The following is a 21,739-nucleotide window of genomic DNA, read 5'->3' on the forward strand; positions in this document are numbered from 1 at the left end:
TGTCTGTCCGTCCGTCCGTCCGTTCGTTCGTCCGACAGCACATTTATTTCTGTGCAATAGCTTTAGTTTCCTACGGCTGATTGAACTAAAACTTAAAATAGTGCTTTCTTGTTGAAAGGGCTTGCTTTAGACAGCTTTTTTGTGTCATAGGTCAAAGGTCAAGGTCACTGTTAAATATAGAAAATCAGTTTCCAAGCAATAACTTAGGTTTGCTTTTGCAAATCAGACTGATCCTTCAAAACGATCTACCTCAAACTTCATACGGTGCTTCATTATTGGAAGTGCTTGCTTGGGATGGCTTTACAGCATCAAAGGTCAAGGTTACTGTTACTATAAATAGAAAATCAGTTTCCAAGCAATAACTAGTTTCCTTGGGCTTATGTAACTCAAATTCCATACAGTGTTTCCTTATTGAAAGAGCTTACTAAGAATTGCTTTTTAAGCATAAAAATTCAAAGGTCAAGGTCACTGTTACTAAATATAAATAAACAAATCACCTTCCATGCAAAATGTTTCAGCTAATCTAACTCAGTACTTCCATATTTTAAGTGTTTGCTTAGAATTGATTAACAGTTTAAAAGGTAAAAGGTCAAGGTCACTTATTATAAATAGAAAATCAGTTTCCTTGCAGTAACATGAGTTTCCTTTGGGTCGATTGAACTCAAATTTCATACAGTGCTTTCTTATTGAAAGTGCTTGCTTATTAGCTCACCTGGTTGAATGGACCAAGGTGAGCTTATGGCATCAGTCAACACTTCTTCTTCATAACAGCTGATTGGAATTAAACAAAATTTGACTGGTATTAGGCCAAAAGGGGTTCAGCTATATTGATATTAACGACTGATACTAAACAGTGGATGCAGTTGATATCTGACTGGAAGCATATGATGTAAATATTGGTCCTGGGTTCATTCGCCATCCCTAGGGACTTAGTTTCTTGGTTATATTTTTGAAGCTGTTGAGATCCCAAAAGACAAAGGCAAAGATGGTTGAGAAGTCCAATTAGTAGTAAAAATGAAAATCTTTTGCAGCTATTCAGATTGATCAAGAACCAGATGCTTCAGAAGAGAAAGTACGAAGTCCATACGGATCTACATTCCGAACGTTTGATTCAAAGGACTACACATCCATTGGTGAGTATTAACCCACTTGATGAAACAAAAGTGGACTTTTAAAAAACAACAGAGAATATCAACATCATTACAAAACTGTAGCTCTATTAACTCAGTGTTGATAAAACTAAAAAACAATGGAGAAAAAGTACAAAGAGAATAGGAACAGGTCTTCCATTTTATTGATCACATCTAGCTGCCACGAGAATATCATTATATCAAGCATCCAATTTGCAACATGTCTGACTTCATATCGTACAAGGACTGAGAATACAACCACATGGAGGCTTTTGATTGTTTGAAATTTAGACATTGATCAATTTTGATAAAAAAAAATTGTATATAGTTGTAGTGTGGCATATTACATACATGTTGCCATATCAAGTACTTTATTTCTGACTTCAGGGGTTGTTTAGGGAACACATATATACGGTCAATGTTACGTTTTATTTCTGACTTCAAGGGTTGTTTAGGGTGGTCCTTGGTCCCGTTGCATTCAACATTTAATTCATATCATTATTATTATCCTGGGTTGGACATTCAATCTGTTAGTATCTGAAATGTATTTCATTATCTTCTTTAATGATAAGCTTTTCGGTAGCTGCCTCAGTGTTGACAACATTTTGTTGTTTTAGACTTATTATGATAACCTAGACTCATTATGATAACCTGAATGACCATTTGGGAATCCTCTGATTTCATCCATACAGCAAAAGTATGTATGCCGATCCTAAATGTGACTTACGTTTACAAAGAAAATGGCTGATTTTCCATCAGATTTTAACATTTTTAGGTCACTTGAGACAAAGTCTCAGTTGACCTATTGTGATCGCCTTTTGTCCGGTGGCGTCCGTCGTGCGTTGTAAACAATTTACATTTTAACTTCTTCTCAATTACCAACAGGCTCAGAGACCTGATATTGGGTCTGTAGCATGATGGGATGAAGGGCTACCAAGTTTGTTCAAATGGATGACCTTGACCTTCATTCAAGGTCACAGGGTCAAATATGCTAAAATCTTTGAATGACATTTTCTTGATAACCAAAAGGCCCAGAGACCTAATATTGGTCCTGTAGCATGCTGGGATGAAGGAACACCAAGTTTATTCAAATTGATGACCTTGACCCTCATTCAAGGTCACAGGGGTCAAATATGCTAAAATGTTTAAATGACATTTTCTTGATAACCAAAAGGCCCAGAGACCCAATATTAGGTCTGTAGCATGCTGGGATGAAAGGCTACAATATTTGTTCAAATGGATGACCTTGACCTTCTTCAATGTCACAGGGGACCAAATGTGCTAAAATATATCAAAACTCAGGTGACAGTTAAGGCCCATGGGCCTCTTGTTTCTTCTTCCTAATGTCTCCCTTGACAATGCCTCACTTTTGGCCTTTAGTTGAGCGTTCGCCGCTGTGAGGAAGGCTTTGGGTTCTGTCCCCTGGCCGAGACATACCAGAGTCTTTAAAAATGGTAGTTGCTATATATACTCCTGCTTAGCACTCAGCATAAAAGGAGTGGGACGACTGGTTCGCCCGTTGTCAGTATAATGTGACCGGGTGGGGTGTGCTGCTGGGTGTCTTCGGCAGTATGCTCCAGTGAGGTAGCACTATAATCGGTAAAAGTTCCGGCCTATCACAAGGAGACTTAACACCAAATACTGCAGCCTCCCAAAACACACATACGCACTCGCCACACGCATGCATGTCGCACACACGGGAGGCCGTCCTTAAATGACCTTAGCTGTTAATAGGACATTAAACAAAATAAACCAAACCAAACCTCTTGTTTTCATTAACATTTACATTTGAAATTAGTAACAATAGCACTGGTCCAATGGACAATAGCACTTTATTCACTTGCCCAGACTTTAACAGACCCTACAGGACTAGTTTGTAACTGCCAGTTTAAATGTCAGGTTTGTCTAGTTCAATTGAAATTTTTACCGAAAATTTTTTTGATTTTGTAAAAACCTGTGTGATTTGCGCACCAGTGAAATTTGCACAGGTACTTTCTGGGGCTGAAAATGCTGGAAAAAACCTATCTGTATATTTTGTTCATGAAAAATTTGACCAAAAACGATGTCCAGGAGGTCCCAAAAATTAATGTATGGAAATGACACTTAGTCAGATTAGCTCAAAACTTTTCTTAACATTATTCTACTAAAACTTGATGATTAAAATAATTTGATCATTTTGTGTTTGTAATGAGAAAATAGCAAAATTGCGTCTTGTTTATTTTCTTTAAATTGACCATAAGTGGAAAAGCTATCGACCAACATTATTAGTATGAGATGATAGTTTGGTGGTATGCACATATTGGCCCTGACTGACCCCCAGGGGCCTGAGGGGCGGGGCTAAAAGGGGTTAAATTGACTGTAAATTCAAAAATCTTCTTCTCAAGACCCAAATATGGTAGAATCAAATACTCATCATAGACAGCAGGGTCCTAAGGTGCTTTACAAAAATTGTGAATTTCATGACCCTGGTGTCTCACATTTGCCCTTTGAAAGGGGGTAAACTTTAGTTTATATAGGGAAATCACATTTTTAACTATCATTCGTTTTATTATACCCCCGCAACGAAGTAAGGGGGGTATACTGGAATCAGGTTGTCCGTCTGTCCGTCCATCCGTCCGTCTGTCTGTAGACACATTTTGTCCGGACAACTCCTCCGAAACTGAAGGGCCGATTCCAATAAAACTTCACACAAATATTAATGATCATGTGTAGATGTGCATGCCACTTTCTTTTTCTCAAAGTTATGGTTGCTATGGCAAATGGTCACTATAAACAGGTTTTTCCGATGAGAACTATAACTTTAAGTTTGTCCGGACAACTCCTCCTAAACCAATGGGCCGATTTCAATGAAACTTCACACAAATATAGAGGACAATGTGTTGATGTGAATGCCACTTTCTTTTTCTCAAATTTATGGTTGCTATGGCAACTGGTCACTATAATACTGGGTTATCTTAGTTAGCCTCCAGTTAACAGTTCCAATTCACCATTGACTCGTGCAGATTGCGGGGTATTAGTCAGCCATCCTGGCGACAGTTCTAGTTTATATTGGAACTCATTCTAACTTTGTTAACATTATCAGCATTAGATGGCAGCTTAATGATATATGTTGGTACTGACTGTCCCCTTTGACTGATGAATTCGGCCAAAAACGGATCAATTAAATTAACTGAAATATTTCCAAACTTTGGTGACTGTTGAGGTCCATGGACCTCTTGTTTCCGTAGTTTTTCATTTGTTTTATTTGCAAAAATGGTGATCGTGATGACATTACTGTAGAAAACCATGTTTAAATTACATTACTGTAGAGAACCACGATTAAATTACATTACTGTAGAGAACCACGATTAAATTACATTACTGTAGAGAACCACGTTTAAGTTACATTACTGTAGAGAACCACGTTTAAATTACATTACTGTAGAGAACCACGTTTAAATTACATTGCTGTAGAGAACCACGTTTAAATTACATTACTGTAGAGAACCACGTTTAAATTACATTACTGTAGAGAACCACGTTTAAATTACATTACTGTAGAGAACCACGTTTAAATTACATTACTGTAGAGCACCACGTTTAAATTACATTACTGTAGAGAACCACGTTTAAATTACATTACTGTAGAGAACCACGTTTAAATTACATTACTGTAGAGAACCACGTTTAAATTACATTACTGTAGAGCACCACGTTTAAATTACATTACTGTAGAGAACCACGTTTAAATTACATTACTGTAGAGAACCACGTTTAAATTACATTACTGTAGAGAACCACGTTTAATGGCAGCAATGCTAACTTAGGAAGCCACTTCATCAGTCACTAATTGTCCTGTTACCTGTAAGTTGCTGTAACAATGGGCAGTAATTACAAGAGAGTGACCGATCGCCATCGGCAGAGGTGTTTGTTTACTCAACCGGTGACAGCTAAGCTTAGCCATTCAACCATAGCCTAGACAACAAGAATGGTCAGGGGGTAATTAAATCATTATCAAGACCAACAAAAGAGGGACAAAGCAATAGTTATGTCTGTTATAATTGTTTTACTTACAAAATCCACCGTATGCAAATCTGACAGGGCAGGCACATGGTTGTCAGCCGCCATTTTCTCACACTCGGAACTCCTCGGAATATGACTACGTAACCTATTAAGAACAGCCGAAGAGTTCCGAGTGTCTTTGTATACACTATACTAATTTACTGAACCAGAAAACGGTATTTATTAAATTAAATCCCTAAATGGATTTCAGAAAATATGTCTCAAAATAAATGCTTAGGGATTATAATTATCAGAGGAAAATGCACTTTCATTTATAAAGAGTTAATGTTGTAATAGAAAAGATATTTCAAACATATTTATTTTCCAAAATATTGAGGATTAATGAAAATTGTTTTACTATGATAAGAATTACCTTTACATTTTTTACTATGTTGAGTATTTGTCTGAATAGATATTCAGTATAGTATGATATTGTGATGATTGGTTTAAAAACTATAGGCTTAATATAAGTTATTAAAAATATCAACTTCAATTTTTGTGTCAGATGAATGATTGAAAATTAATTAAGCATTTATCTTTAATTATTTGTCTTTTATTCATTTGTTTAAGTGTTTAAATATAATAAATCAGGAGACATATAGTGTACTATGAACAGACTTTGGTTTGTTTCTTTGTTTATAAGGGACATAACTCGTTGAACCTCTATATAAAGGACACCTCTCTATAAAGGACACTTTTGTCTTGTCCCTTAGGTGTCCTTTATAGACAGGTTCGACTGTATAGTATAGAATAATGGTTTTTAAGAAACAGCAGAAATGCAACCTACCTGTGTATTATTTTTGAGACATGTCTCCCTTTTATTAATAGCTATATCTGGAGCTGCATATAATATAAAAAGGCTATTGATATGGAGGGTTAAAAGGGACATAATTTTATGTTTAACTTTTCTTGTTTGTTTAACCATTTAACTTATTGTTTTGATTATTGTTCCTTTATCTTTTGTTTTTTTCATTTCTTTATTTTTACATAGTGATAAGTGTTGATATTTAATTTCTTTTATTCAGCGTTATATAGTTTGTGTTTCTTTGTTTTATATTCCTATTGCTGCAGACTGATGCTGTAAACTAAGTAAAATTGTGTTTAATTTTAGATATTAGTCGGCTATTTCTATTTTGTGACCAAAAACTTTAATTTAACATGTCATTTTTTCATTTTCTGCTTGATAGTTTTATGGTTTTCAAATTTTGCATTTTCTTCTTTTCCTATTTGGTTATTTAAGTATATTTTGTTTCACAACAACAATGTAAGTGTTTCAGAATTATGTCCCAAAAAACCCTTGATGCATTTTTTCAAACTATTCTAACACAAGGGGGCAGTAAAATCTAAACATAAATATATAATCACGGGGCGCTCCCCAACAACCACCGACTGGTAACTTCATATTATGATTATATCAAAACGGTTAAATCCTAGGCATTGTCCTTATTAGATATGTAATTATTAGTATTGAGACACCGTTTGTGTACCAATAAAATGTTTGTTTTTGACGATTTTTCCGTGTCGTTTTACGACATCGCTCAACTTTTGTGACGGAAGTGGGTCAATCAGCTAGACCAGCGTTCATCTTTTCGATAACAAATCTAATCTCTTACGGAGTCGTAGGTTTCCAGTCGGTTTCCTAGGTCTAGTGTAAATGTTACGCGTTCATTAACGTTTTAGAGACAGGCGACGTTTAAATATGTAATATTTAATTTCTTTATTGTTTATTTGTTTGATGAAATTACTGTGTCGTTAGTTTATGCTTTGATGTCTTGATCAGCTGATATTTATGTTGTGGAGCAACGACGTTTCAAGAATCATATCTCATACATATTGGCTTACGATGACACGAACTTTCAAGGAACTACGTATACTGTACATGTACTTCAGTACACACTAGCAGTATATTGAACAATTCTTTTTCAGTAATAGAAATTTTTTTCTCAAATTCTTAATGAAATATATATGTTCTAATGCTTTAAATTTTGAAATTAAAGTCTCTGACCTGCCCTTTATTGAGATGGTTCTTAGGACAGTGTCAAATTACAGACCCGTGTACGTTCGCTGTTCCGTCTTAAACGCAAACGCTACGAAAGTGCTACGGAAATGCTACGGTAATGCTATGGAAGTGCTACGGAAATGCTACGGTAATGCTACGGAAATGGTACGGAAATGCTACGGTAATGCTACGGAAATGCTACGGAAATGCTACGGTAATGCTACGGAAATGCTACGGTTGACGCTCACAAATAATCAACCGTTTCTGAATAAAAAGCGGATCCTAGACGAAGCGAACACGTAGAAACGACAGTGAAATGGTGTCTGATGGAGTGAATGTTGTATCGGGAAGTGGAAGAACGTTTTATCAAACTGTACGACTATAGAAAACCTCAGTATGCGAAAATTTGTACAACTTTTAGAAACCAGAAATATTAAGGTCATATAAGGATCTTTCAAATTGAGACAAATGTATTATTCTCGGCAACAAAAAACGATAGCATTTAATTTTAAAATAAAATCACTCTCTATACACTAGCGCTGCGGTCGCGTTTGTGTTGTCTCTGTGTGTCCGAACTTTATTGTTTTGTTTTTATGTATTTATCTATATTTTCACTGCATTTATTCACTGCATTTGTACTGATAAACCGTAAGTTTTAAGTAATAAACTAATTGAATTGAAAAAATATCAAAGTGTTAATTTAGGTACTGGTAAACAGATCAAGAATTCTGAACACAGATTGACCAGGCTATGAATAGACCCCCTATAGGGCTAATTGTAAAAAGGAGAAACTGACCAGGTGTGACGATGACTTACACACCTGAGCCCGATGACTCCTAATCAAGTGTATATCCATGGCCATCAGTTTAAGTCAAGTACATGTACATGTCTGGCAAGTCTATATATAACAATCACTGGTACATATTACTGGTGCGTAAGCATTGACGATTTATTTAAAGTCTGATGTCGGATCAGAGGAAGCTCTGGCTGGGGAGGGATAAAAACTAAAAACAAGACATCAATAATTATATACTTAAGAATACACAATGTACATGTGCAATCAGATACGTGTATATCACACGTCTGCAATGGAGCAGACTCTGTGTTTACGTGATAATGGATAACACTCTGAAAATCTTTATTAATGGACTTGTTTTGTGATCTAACCTTCAGTAGAGTGACAATCAGTTAACCTTTGCACCCTAGGAGAAGTGAGGAGTGCACGAGATTTAAGGTACTGAAGTAAACGTATAATTAGTGCACAACAGTTTTTTAGCTCACCTGGCCCTTTAAATCGCTACTAGTCATAAAGTTATGAATGAATTTGAACCAAATTTGGTCAGGAACATCCTTGGCAGAAGGTGAACAGAGTTTGTATAAATTTTTACTCTGAACCTCCAGGGGCCTGAGGGGCGGGGCCAAATAGGGAAAATAGGGTTACTCCTTTAAATCGCTACTAGTCATAAAGTTATGAATGAATTTGAACCAAATTTGGTCAGTAACATCCTTGGGGGAAGGGGAACAGAGTTTGTATAAATGTTTACTCTGAACCTCCAGGGGCCTGAGGGGCGGGGCCAAATAGGGAAAATAGGGTTACTCCTTTAAATCGCTACTAGTCATAAAGTTATGAATGAATTTGAACCAAATTTGGTCAGGAACAACCTTGGAAGAAAGGGAACAGTTTTTGTATAAATTTTTACTCTGAACCCCTAGGGACCTGAGGGGCGGGGCCAAATAGGGGAAATAGGGTTACTCCTTTAAATCGCTACTAGTCATAAAGTTATTAATGAATTTGAACCAAATTTGGTCAGTGACATCCTTGGCAGAAAGGGAACAGAGTTTGTATAAATTTTTACTCTGAACCTCCAGGGGCCTGAGGGGCGGGGCCAAATAGGGGAAATAGGGTTACTCCTTTAAATCGCTACTAGTCATAAAGTTATGAATGAATTTGAACCAAATTTGGTCAGGAACATCCTTGGCAGAAGGGGAACAGAGTTTGTATAATTTTTTACTCTGAACCCCTAGGGACCTGAGGGGCTGGGCCAAATAGGGGAAATAGGGTAACTCCTTTAAATCGCTACTTGTCATAAAGTTATGAATGAATTTGAACCAAATTTGGTCAGGAACATTCTTGGCAGAAGGTGAACAGAGTTTGTATAAATTTTTACTCTGAACCCCCAGGGGCCTGAGGGGCGGGGCCAAATAGGGGAAATAGGGTAACTCCTTTAAATCGCTACTTGTCATAAAGTTATGAATGAATTTGAACCAAATTTGGTCAGGAACATTCTTGGCAGAAGGTGAACAGAGTTTGTATAAATTTTTACTCTGAACCCCCAGGGGCCTGAGGGGCGGGGCCAAATAGGGGAAATAGGGTAACTCCTTTAAATCGCTACTAGTCATAAAGTTAGTAATGAATTTGAACCAAATTTGGTCAGGAACATTTTTGGCAGAAGGTGAACAGAGTTTGTATAAATTTTTACTCTGAACCCCCAGGGGCCTGAGGGGCGGGGCCAAATAGGGGAAATAGGGTTAATCCTTTAAATCGCTACTAGTCATAAAGTTATGAATGAATTTGAACCAAATTCGGTCAGGAACATCCTTGGAAGAAGGGGAACAGTGTTTGTATAATTTTTTACTCTGAACCCCTAGGGACCTGAGGGGCGGGGCCAAATAGGGGAAATAGGGTAACTCCTTTAAATCGCTACTAGTCATAAAGTTATGAATGAATTTGAACCAAATTTGGTCAGGAACATCCTTGGCAGAAGGTGAACAGAGTTTGTATAAATTTTTACTCTGAACCCCCAGGGGCCTGAGGGGCGGGGCCAAATAGGGGAAATAGGGTAACTCCTTTAAATCGCTACTAGTCATAAAGTTATGAATGAATTTGAACCAAATTTGGTCAGGAACATCCTTGGCAGAAAGGGAACAGAGTTTGTATAAATTTTTACTCTGAACCCCCAGGGGCCTGAGGGGCGGGGCCAAATAGGGGAAATAGGGTTACTCCTTTAAATCGCTACTAGTCATAAAGTTAGTAATGAATTTGAACCAAATTTGGTCAGGAACATCCTTGGAAGAAGGCGAACAGTGTTTGTATAAATTTTTACTCTGAACCCCTAGGGACCTGAGGGGCGGGGCCAAATAGGGGAAATAGGGTTACTCCTTTAAATCGCTACTAGTCATAAAGTTATTAATAAATTTGAACCAAATTTGGTCAGTGACATCCTTGGCAGAAAGGGAACAGAGTTTGTATAAATTTTTACTCTGAACCTCCAGGGGCCTGAGGGGCGGGGCCAAATAGGGGAAATAGGGTTACTCCTTTAAATCGCTACTAGTCATAAAGTTATGAATGAATTTGAACCAAATTTGGTCAGGAACATCCTTGGCAGAAGGGGAACAGAGTTTGTATAATTTTTACTCTGAACCCCCAGGGGCCTGAGGGCGGGGCCAAATAGGGGAAATAGGGTTACTCCTTTAAATCGCTACTAGTCATAAAGTTATGAATGAATTTGAACCAAATTTGGTCAGGAACATCCTTTGGCAGAAGGGGAACAGAGTTTGTATAAATTTTTACTCTGAACCCCCAGGGGCCTGAGCGGCGGGGCCTAATAGGGGAAATAGGGTTACTCCTTTAAATCGCTACTAGTCATAAAGTTATGAATGAATTTGAACCAAATTTGGTCAGGAACATCCTTGGGCAGAAGGGGAACACAGTTTGTATATTTTTTTACTCTGAACCCCCAGGGGCCTAATAGGGGAAATAGGGTTACTTTAAATCGCTACTAGTCATAAAGTTATGAATGAATTTGAACCAAATTTGGTCAGGAACATCCTTGGCAGAAAGGGAACAGAGTTTGTATAAATTTTTACTCTGAACCCCCAGGGGCCTGAGGGGCGGGGCCAAATAGGGGAAATAGGGTACTCCTTTAAATCGCTACTAGTCATAAAGTTATGAATGAATTTGAACCAAATTTGGTCAGTAACATCCTTGGCAGAAAGGGAACAGAGTTTGTATAAATTTTTACTCTGAACCCCCAGGGGCCTGAGGGGCGGGGCCAAATAGGGGAAATAGGGTTACTCCTTTAAATCGCTACTAGTCATAAAGTTATGAATGAATTTGAACCAAATTTGGCCAGGAACATCCTTGGCAGAAGGGGAACAGAGTTTGTATAAATTTTTACTCTGAACCCCTAGGGACCTGAGGGGCGGGGCCAAATAGGGGAAATAGGGTTACTCCTTTAAATCGCTACTAGTCATGAAGTTATGAATGAATTTGAACCAAATTTGGTCAGTGACATCCTTGGCAGAAAGGGAACAGAGTTTGTATAAATTTTTACTCTGAACCCCCAGGGGCGGGGCCAAATAGGGGAAATAGGGTTACTCCTTTAAATCGCTACTAGTCATAAAGTTATGAATGAATTTGAACCAAATTTGGTCAGGAACATCCTTGGCAGAAGGGGAACAGAGTTTGTATAAATTTTTACTCTGAACCCCTAGGGACCTGAGGGGCGGGGCCAAATAGGGGAAATAGGGTTACTCCTTTAAATCGCTACTTGTCATAAAGTTATTAATGAATTTGAACCAAATTTGGTCAGGAACGTTCTTGGCAGAAGGTGAACAGAGTTTGTATAAATTTTTACTCTGAACCCCAAGGGGCCTGAGGGGCGGGGCCAAATAGGGGAAATAGGGTTACTCCTTTAAATCGCTACTAGTCATAAAGTTATGAATGAATTTGAACCAAATTCGGTCAGTAACATCCTTGGCAGAAGGGGAACAGAGTTTGTATAAATTTTTACACTGAACCCCCAGGGGCCTGAGGGGCGGGGCCAAATAGGAGAAATAGGGTTACTCCTTTAAATCGCTACTAGTCATAAAGTTATGAATGAATTTGAACCAAATTTGGTCAGGAACATCCTTGGCAGAAGGGGAACAGAGTTTGCATAACTTTTTACTCTGAACCCCTAGGGACCTGAGGGGCGGGGCCAAATAGGGGAAATAGGGTTACTCCTTTAAATCGCTACTAGTCATAAAGTTATGAATGAATTTGAACCAAATTTGGTCAGGAACATCCTTGGTAGAAGGGGAACATAGTTTGTATAAATTTTTACTCTGAACCCCTAGGGACCTGAGGGGCGGGGCCAAATAGGGAAATAGGGGTTTATCCTTTAAATCGCTATTATTCATTAAGTTATGAATGGATTTGAACCAAATTTGGTCTGGAATATTCTTAGGGGAAGGGGGAAAGAGAGTTTATAAAATATTGACTCTGACCACCAAGGGGCCTGAAGGGAGGGGCCAAATAGGGGAAATAGAGATTTGAGTTTTAAATGGATTTGAACCCAATTTGGTCAGAAACATCTGTGGTGATGGGGGAACAGATTTTGCATAAATGGTTACTGTGACCCTCAATCCCATCACTATGTATGGTAACGCTGGGCATTAAGGGATAAACACAATTCTTATGTAAACATAGACCAAAGGGTTTTCCCCACCCTAAGGGACTTAGTTTCTTTAAACACCATTATGTTGTAAAAAATAATCCATATGGTCTTTCAGAGAGTACATTTTTGTATAATGTATTAACAAATTGAACATGAACATTATTTTGACATTTGGTCAAATCCAACCAGGTGAGCGATACAGGCCCCATGGGCCTCTTGTTGTATAATGTATTAACAAATTGAACATGAACATTATTTTGACATTTGGTCAAATCCAACCAGGTGAGCGATACAGGCCCCATGGGCCTCTTGTTTAAACTTATTATCACAAAGGACATAACCCGGTAATACATTGTTTCAATATACATAGACTTCAACAGTGTAGAGTGAAGAATCTACTTTTGAAATTAATTTTGATGCTGTTTGCGATCATTTTAATCATTTACATGCTTCTATTACAACACATCAGTTTGTCTCAGAGGCCTAATAATGGCTGACTTAGGTGTACATGTACTTCATGTAAATATTTTGTCAGACAAAATATTAATATTTTAGATTTTTATTGAATGTTAATTTACTAAAATTTCTTTTACATTGTTATTCTAAACTTAGAATTGTCTTTTACAGTACATGTCATCTATATGATAGTATACATTGTATGTTCTGTCGACAGATCTTGAGACATGTACAGACTACATGTACATTACATTGAAGCCAAACATCTAGGAAAGGCCTGTTGCCATTGGCCAACTGGGCGCAATATGCAACCCCACAGCCTTGAGGACATGCATCCTATCACACCTTACCTGTAAGATGCTGACCAGTCTAGCTCTTTTATGTCTGGCACGTGGTATACCTGGCCAGTTGACCTGTCCCCAATTAACCCCCGGGGTCCAATTATGGCCCATTTTCACTTAGCCAACGTACCGAAATTTACCTGTATTACCTGGCCAACATGTCAAATTTTACACCTGAGTGAGTTTAAACTATAGCAATCATGAAACCATCAACTCAAGAGTTTATATTCCAAATGTATGCTTTAATAATAGAAGTATTTACAAGTGTCTTTAATGACTGTTGTTAAAATCTGTGTATATGTGTGAGGGTGTGTGTGTTTTTTTTTGTTTTTTTTTTTAAATAACACTTTTAGAAAAGACACCAAAGGAAATATTTTTGTGCATACCAATAATTATAAAATTCTATCAAACTAGCAGCGGATGTGTTTCTTAATGAAGTAAAGCAACGTTGCCACGAAGTTTTTGCTATTCCATCTTTGACAAGGTATATTCGGTGAACTCCGCGATAGAGACTTTGATGATGATGTTAGTGTGATGATACAAAAAATATCTGTATAATATCAGTCCTGAAACTACTCGATTAAAATGATTCACCCTCTCTTTTACATTTTTTCAAAACTTTCCTTTTTGCCGGTAATGGCAAATTTTGTAAAGCAGCACGTTATATTCAAGACTGTGGTGAACTCCTATCCGATATTGACAGAGTCTATGACTGGTGTAAAACATATGTGATATATACGTCTCTGATTTTATCAATTTGCTATCAATTCTGTGATTAGAACTTTGGGTTTTAAAATTGAAATAAATAATGAATAACTCCATAGATCACGATGACATTCTCATTAAAGTTGGAAGTTTTATGAAGCAGTCTATAGCCTTACCTGTAGGCCATAATTATCTCTTATTGTTCTACCTTTCACGAGGTACGGACAAAAGCCCCCCCGGACATTAGCCCCTAGGACAAAAGCCCCTCCGGACAAAAGCCCCTTCACACTAATCAAAAAGTGGACAAAAGCCCCTTCATAAAAAAAAATGATATTTATTTTTTTAATGATTTTTAATTGCTACATATGCATATGTCATCAGTGGCTTCGGCAATGTAAACAACCGGTTCCAACAACAACTACTTGAACTGTTACATAAATAATAAGCTGTTACACAGTTGTTTGGTAGGTTTTTATTGATGTTGTGTTCTCCTGGAAAAAAATATATCATTAATGGCTTCATTGTTTCTTTGATTTCAATTATTCCTAAAATTAAACTTTTCTTATTACAACGCAGAGCAACATGTTTGGTTAGGTACTTATTATATTATAATTTGAGACACTGCAAATAGGGGTCAAATGTTTATTGCTTTTGTAGGCATTTCTTTGATTATCAATATTTGCAGTATATTGATTAGGAAGTCAAAAATTATGTGTAATCAGTAACAATATGTTCATCATGGAGAGTTTCCTGAAATTTTTAGCTTACTTAATAATATAAAGTTTGAAAAAATAAATTATGATGTTTAACCACAGACATATAATGCTACACTGACATTGAACCAAGGACCTTCATTTTCCACACAATTATTCTCCAAATTTCAGAGATAAAAACAACAATATATATATATATAATTTCTGTTTTTCAAAAGTACAGATTTATATAAAGTATACCAGCTAAATTTCTAAAGAAGGGGCTTCTGTCCGTGGGGGGGCTAATGTCCGGGGGGGCTTTCGTCCGGAGGGGCTTTTGTCCTAGGGGCTAATGTCCGGGGGGGCTAATGTCCAGGGGGGCTTTTGTCCTACACTCACCTTTCACACCTAGTATCACTTGGTCCACAAAATACCTTACCTTTAATTAACCCGTGTACAACATGCTGTGTTGTTTGTATCATTGCTGACAATTAAGTCTAACTACCCTAGTTTACCTGTGTGATACTGTCTGGACCATTTGTACCCTAAACATGTAGCCTGACCAGTTCATATCATATGTAACTGTTTTAAAGGTTAGACTATAGCACAGTAAAGGTAATATTGTTTATTTGACACGATCTTCATCTTGGTTTCCATCGTAATGCGTCGACTACTACTAGGATCCGCCATTTTTTTTATCACACTAAGATCGATGCACCATGTGAATTGAGTTGTTTTTTGTGAGAGTGTTATTTTTTCTATACAAAGATACAGACAGATTTATAGCCGTATCTATTTAATTCTTTAATTGATTAATTTAATTCCTTATAAAAATCATTTGCTGTCGCTACATTTCTTTTTTGACGTTCGGTAAGTATATTTAACTAATTTTCGTTTCGATAAAAAAATACACTCCGCAAAATTTTCTACCGAACGGTTATGAGACGGTCTGCGAGTGAAAATAGGTAAACGCAAATGCTACAGTAATGCTACGGTGAGTGGACGCAAACGGTACGGAAATGCTACGGAAGTGCTACGGAAATGGTACGGTAATGCTACGGAACTGCTACGGAAATGGTACGGAAGTGCTACGGTAACGCTACGGAAGTGGTGCGGAAGTGCTACGGAAACGCTACGCTTAAATCGGAACTGCTAACGTACACGGGTCTGTATATCATCTTTTGCATTGATAAATAAATGAAATAAGTTTTCAAATATATTTAAACCCTTCACTTTTAAGCACCAAAGAAAGCAATATGCAAGAAAGCTGTTCTGACAAATTTTAAGCTAAAATATTGTCAATTACTATGTTGCATTAGGAAAAATTCTGTTGCTTTGGGTGTATAGAAAGATGTCATGCATTTTTTTTTTTATCTTTTAAAATTAAATCAATTTCAATTTATTACAAAAAAGTATAAGATAGAAAATTATTTGACAAAATCAAAGAGTTGCCACGTTTTAGCTATCACAATTTTACAAAATAGTTGACTTTGAAATTTCATGAATTAGTAAATTTTCAAATATCTATAAGTTGCTTTATTATCAATTCCATATCAACATATTTCAACCCTTTGCTTACATGTGCCAAAGAAAACCATGTGCGAGAAACCTGTTCTGAGAAAATTTTACTAAAATTATGTTGATTGTTATATCACATTAAGTTAATTAACTAATTTAGGGTGTGGAACCATGTTGTAGTTTTGTTTTGTCTTTTGAATTTGTAATCAGTTTCAACTTATTACAAAAGGTATAATAGAAAACTATACTTGTCAAAATTAAAGAATTACTAATATTTTGTTATCACTATTTTACAAAATAGTTTTTCTCCAAAATTTCATCTGCACATAGGTAGCAATTGGTAAATTTTGAAATATCTTTGCTTTAAATACCATTCCGACATATTTCAACCTTTCGCTTACATATACCAAAGAAAACAATGTGCAAGACACCAATTCTGACAAATTTATACTTAAGTTTTTGGAACTATTATGTATTTATTGTGTTGCACTATGTTAAATTCAATGTTGGGGAACAATGTAGTTGTTTTTAGCTCACCTGCCCGAAGGGCAAGTGAGCTTATGCCATGGTGCGGCGTCCGTCCGTCGTCAACTTTTTCATTTAAACAACTTCTTCTCAATAACCAAGAGGCCCTGGAACTTCATATTGGGCCTGTAGCATACTGGGGTGAAGGGCTACCAAGTTTGTTCAAATAATTGACCTTGACCATCATTCAAGGTCACATGGGTCAAATAGGCTATAATCTTCAAACGACTTCTTCTCAATTACCAAGAGGTCCAGGGACTTGATATTGGGTCTGTAGCATGCTGGGATGAAGGGCTACTAAGTTTGTTAAAATAAATGACTGTGACCTTCATTCAAGGTCACATGGGTCAAATAGGCTATAATCTTCATACCACTTCTTCTCAATAACCAAGAGGCCAAGGCACTTGATATTGAGCCTGTAGCTTGCTGGGGTGAAGGACTACCAAGTTTGTTCAAATAAATGACCTTGACCTTCATTCAAGGTCACACTGGTCAAATAGGCTATAATCTTCAAATGAATTCTTCTTAATAACCAAGAGGCCCAGGAACTTGATATTGGTCCTGTAGCATGCTTGGGTGAAGGGCTACAAAGTTTGTTCAAATGAATGACCTTGACCTTCATTCAAGGTCACATTGGTCAAATAGGCTATAATCTTCAAACAACTTCTTCTCAATAACCAAGAGGCCCAGGGACTTGATATTGGGCCTGTAGCATGCTTGAGTGAAGGGCTACCAAGTTTGTTCAAATAATTGACCTTGACCTTCATTCAAGGTCACATGGGTCAAATAGGCTATAATCTTCATACGACTTCTTCTCAATAACCAAGAGGCCAAGGCACTTGATATTGAGCCTGTAGCTTGCTGGGGTGAAGGACTACCAAGTTTGTTCAAATAAATGACCTTGACCTTCATTCAAGGTCACACTGGTCAAATAGGCTATAATCTTCAAACGAATTCTTCTTAATAACCAAGAGGCCCAGGAACTTGATATTGGTCCTGTAGCATGCTTGGGTGAAGGGCTACAAAGTTTGTTCAAATAAATGACCTTGACCTTCATTCAAGGTCACATTTGTCAAATAGGCTATAATCTTCAAATGACTTCTTCTCAATAACCAAGAGGCCCAGGGACTTGATGTTGGGTCTGTAGCATGCTGGGGTGAAGGGCTACCAAGTTTGTTCAAATCAATGACCTTGACCTTCATTAAAGGTCACATGGGTCAAATAGGCTATCTTCAAACGACTTCTTCTCAATAACCAAGAGGCCCAGGAACTTCATATTGAGCCTGTAGCATACTGGGGTGAAGGGCTACCAAGTTTGTTCAAATAATTGACCTTGACCTTCATTCAAGGTCACATGGGTCAAATAGGCTATAATCTTCAAACGACTTCTTCTCAATAACCAAGAGGTCCAGGGACTTGATATTAGGTCTGTAGCATGCTGGGATGAAGGGCTACTAAGTTTGTTAAAATAAATGATTGTGACCTTCATTCAAGGTCACATGGGTCAAATAGGCTATAATCTTCAAACGACTTCTTCTCAATAACCAAGAGGCCAAGGCACTTGATATTGAGCCTGTAGCTTGCTGGGGTGAAGAACTACCAAGTTTGTTCAAATAAATGACCTTGACCTTCATTCAAGGTCACACTGGTCAAATAGGCTATAATCTTCAAACGACTTCTTCTCAATAACCAAGAGGCCCAGGGACTTGATGTTGGGCCTGTAGCATGCTCGGGTGAAGGGCAACAAAGTTTGTTCAAATAAATGACCTTGACCTTCATTCAAGGTCGAATGGGTCAAATAGGCTATACTCTTCAAACAACTTCTTCTCAATAACCAAGAGGCCAAGGGACTTGATATTGGGCCTGTAGCATGCTACGGTAAAGGGCTACAAAGTTTGTTCAAATTAATTGCCTTGACCTTCACTGAAGGTCATATTGGTCAAATAGGCTATATTCTTCAAATTACTTCTTCTTAATAACCAAGAGGCCCAGGGACTTGATATTTGGCCTGTAGCATGCTTGGGTGAAGGGCTACAAAGTTTGTTCAAATGAATGACTCTTGACCTACATTTAAGGTCACAGGGGTGAAATCGGCTTAAATCTGTAATGAAGGACTAGAAAATTTATTAATATGAATAAACCTAGCTTACTATGATAATTAGCATAGTATCTGTAGAAATGACCTCAATCAACTTCAAAGTTTCTGTAAAGCCAAGTGAGCGATACAGGCCCATTGGGCCTCTTGTTTTATCTTTTGAATTTAAACTTTACTTATATAAAGGTATTATTGAAAATTATTTGATAAATTCAAACAATGACCAGGATTTAATGATAACCGTTCTACAAAGATAGTCTTCTTCATAATGTCATCTCCACACAGGTGAAATACAGTAACACTACAGTAGGACTAGTGTACATGTAAATAGTTTATATGTTTCTTTTTTTTAGGCCAACACCACCATATGCAAACATTTACATTAGGAAGGGTGTTACAAATTGTTGGCCAAAGACTGCAGTTAATTTCCCTCTATATTCTACTGAAGAAACAAATTCAGGATTTTGAAACTTTACATAAAATCTGGTTTTAATTTCATATTGTAGAACTATTCTCTCAATATCAAACTATTTTGATATTGGGATAACACCATTTTCTTTTATTTTCACATCTTTTACAATTGCAACTGTGACAAATAAAAATTAAAAAGTTTTAAATAGGTACTGAAATTGCAGGCCTTAGACCGCAAGTAATTACCCTCTATGTTCTACTTAACAAAAAAATCCATTAAAATGTTTTTGAGACTTTGCATAAAAAAAAAAAATCCATTAAAATGTTTTTGAGACTTTGCATAAAATACTCTCTCAGTTTCAAGCCATTTAGATATTAAGAAACAAATTTTCCACAATTTTCACTTCTTTGGTACTATTGCCACTGTAAGATAGTTTATTAATTATTTATTATTGAGGGGCTGCGGTGGCAGAGTGGTTAAGGTGTCATGACACTTAATATCACTATAGCCATCCACCTCTGGGTTGCTAGTTCGAAACCTACGTGGGAAGTTAACTGGCCATGGAACTGACCATAGGCCGGTAAGTGTTTCTCCTGATACTCCGGCTTTCCTCCACCTTCAAACCTGACACGTCCTTAAATGAATTTAGCTGTTAATAGGACGTTAACCCAAATACACCAAGTATATTAGTATTACATACTTTGAACAGTTATCCTGCAGAAGAAAAGGGAAGCTGACAATCAGGCCGGTATGTGCTGTCATGGTTATGTCTTTGGGCAAGACCACTTTACCCTTTTTGTTCTGGATGGCATGCATGTATGTTGTTCAGTCAGGTAGTCACCAACTACTACAAGGAGACCCAGCCTCAGACTTAAAGATGCTACTTATTTTTCAGAATCTGGGCAAACTGGTCTACACTGCTACCTTAGAAGTTTAAATCATTTATTTGAAAAGAAAATATTATTTATTTTGCTTGGTATAGCTCCATTTCCTGGATGGCATGTGGACAGACAGTCTCCTGCATGTTGTTCAGAGGTAGTCACTAACTACTACAAGGAGACCCTGCCTCAAACTGACTCAGCTGGCTATTCAAAGGGTGATAAACAAAGCTAACAAATAACAAAGCAAATATATAAGAGTAAGAGATAATTTGCCACTTAATTTTCAGAAACTCCAGGGCAAACTGGTGTACACTGCTACCTCATAAAAGGTTGAAAAAAGTTATTTAAAAATAAAAATATGATTAATTATGCATGGTTAAGCTTCCTTTACATGAATTATTGTTCAAATTCACATAAATAATTTAAAACTTGCTAATTACTTAATTTTCATCTGTGATAGAAAAAGGGAGATAACTCGCTCACCTGTTCTTGATATTAAATTACCTGGGTAATAAGATATTTCCCTAAAGTTCTATTCATGATCGATCAATTATCGATATGATGATGATTGATAATGAACTTATTAGTGATTCCCAACACTACTGAAGAAGTTTTCGAATAAAAAAAAAAATAGACAATCTCTCAATTTGCTCTACACGGACCACTGACAAAGACGCTTGATACTGACTTTGAACTATGGGGAAAGTCCCGAAATGAAATTTACAATTTAATATATTGAATCAATTTTCGGCAATATCATCAGTTGATATATCCGAAGTCTTGGAACTGGCAGCACGGGCGCTGTATGATATGCGGAACTACGAAGACCAGTCTAGTACTTCGAGCTCTAGGCCTACTGCCTGTGCCATTCAACCGGAGCAGACACAAAAAAACGGGCTCAGTGTCGTAAACACTTTTTTTTCAAACTAGGATTTTATCATCTGAGGATATAATATTGATATTATTTCAAATATTAAGGATAAAAAGCAGTGAGTGTATAATTTAGGGCCTAAGCTTAATCCAAACAATGATGAAGTATTTCAGTCGGGCATTGGTAGGAATTTGAGAGTCACTGCATGTTGCCATGGCTGCTGTAGGGAGTAATCCTTACTTCCGAAGCGATTGATTTGAGCACGCTCTGGCGTTAAAATGAAGATGAAAAATGCATAAGGGTTTTTTGGGACATAATTCTAACTTTCTATTTCTTACTTTTTCCCCTTTCTTTCTCTCTTCGTTTTTAGGTCACCTGAGACAAAGTCTCAAGTGACCTATTCTAATCCCCTTTTGTCTGTCGTCGTCCGTCCGTAAACAATTTACATTTTCGACTTCTTCTCCAAAACCCATGAAGCAAATTCTATGAAATCTGGCAGGAAGCTTCTATGGCTAAAGGTCAACCAAAATTGTAAATTATATGGTCCCCACCCCCCAGGGGCCTGAGGGGCGGGGGCCAAAAAGGGTCAAATTGACTAAAACTTCAAAAATCTTTTTCTCTACTCTCAGATATGC

General features: G+C 37.1%; 1 protein-coding gene across 1 annotated transcript in view; it reads left to right on the forward strand.

Moving 5' to 3' along the window:
- The window catches only part of LOC117330988 (DDB1- and CUL4-associated factor 1-like), a 225,087-nt gene that overhangs the window by 183,667 nt on the left and 19,681 nt on the right, over positions 1–21,739 (forward strand). Inside the window, exon 34 of the mRNA XM_033889585.1 lies at positions 1,032–1,133. Within this exon, the coding sequence (XP_033745476.1) occupies positions 1,032–1,133 (102 nt within the window). The remainder of the gene's footprint in view (positions 1–1,031; positions 1,134–21,739) is intronic.

Source organism: Pecten maximus, chromosome 7, assembly GCF_902652985.1.
Source record: "Pecten maximus chromosome 7, xPecMax1.1, whole genome shotgun sequence".
NCBI classification, from domain to species: Eukaryota; Metazoa; Mollusca; class Bivalvia; order Pectinida; family Pectinidae; genus Pecten; species Pecten maximus.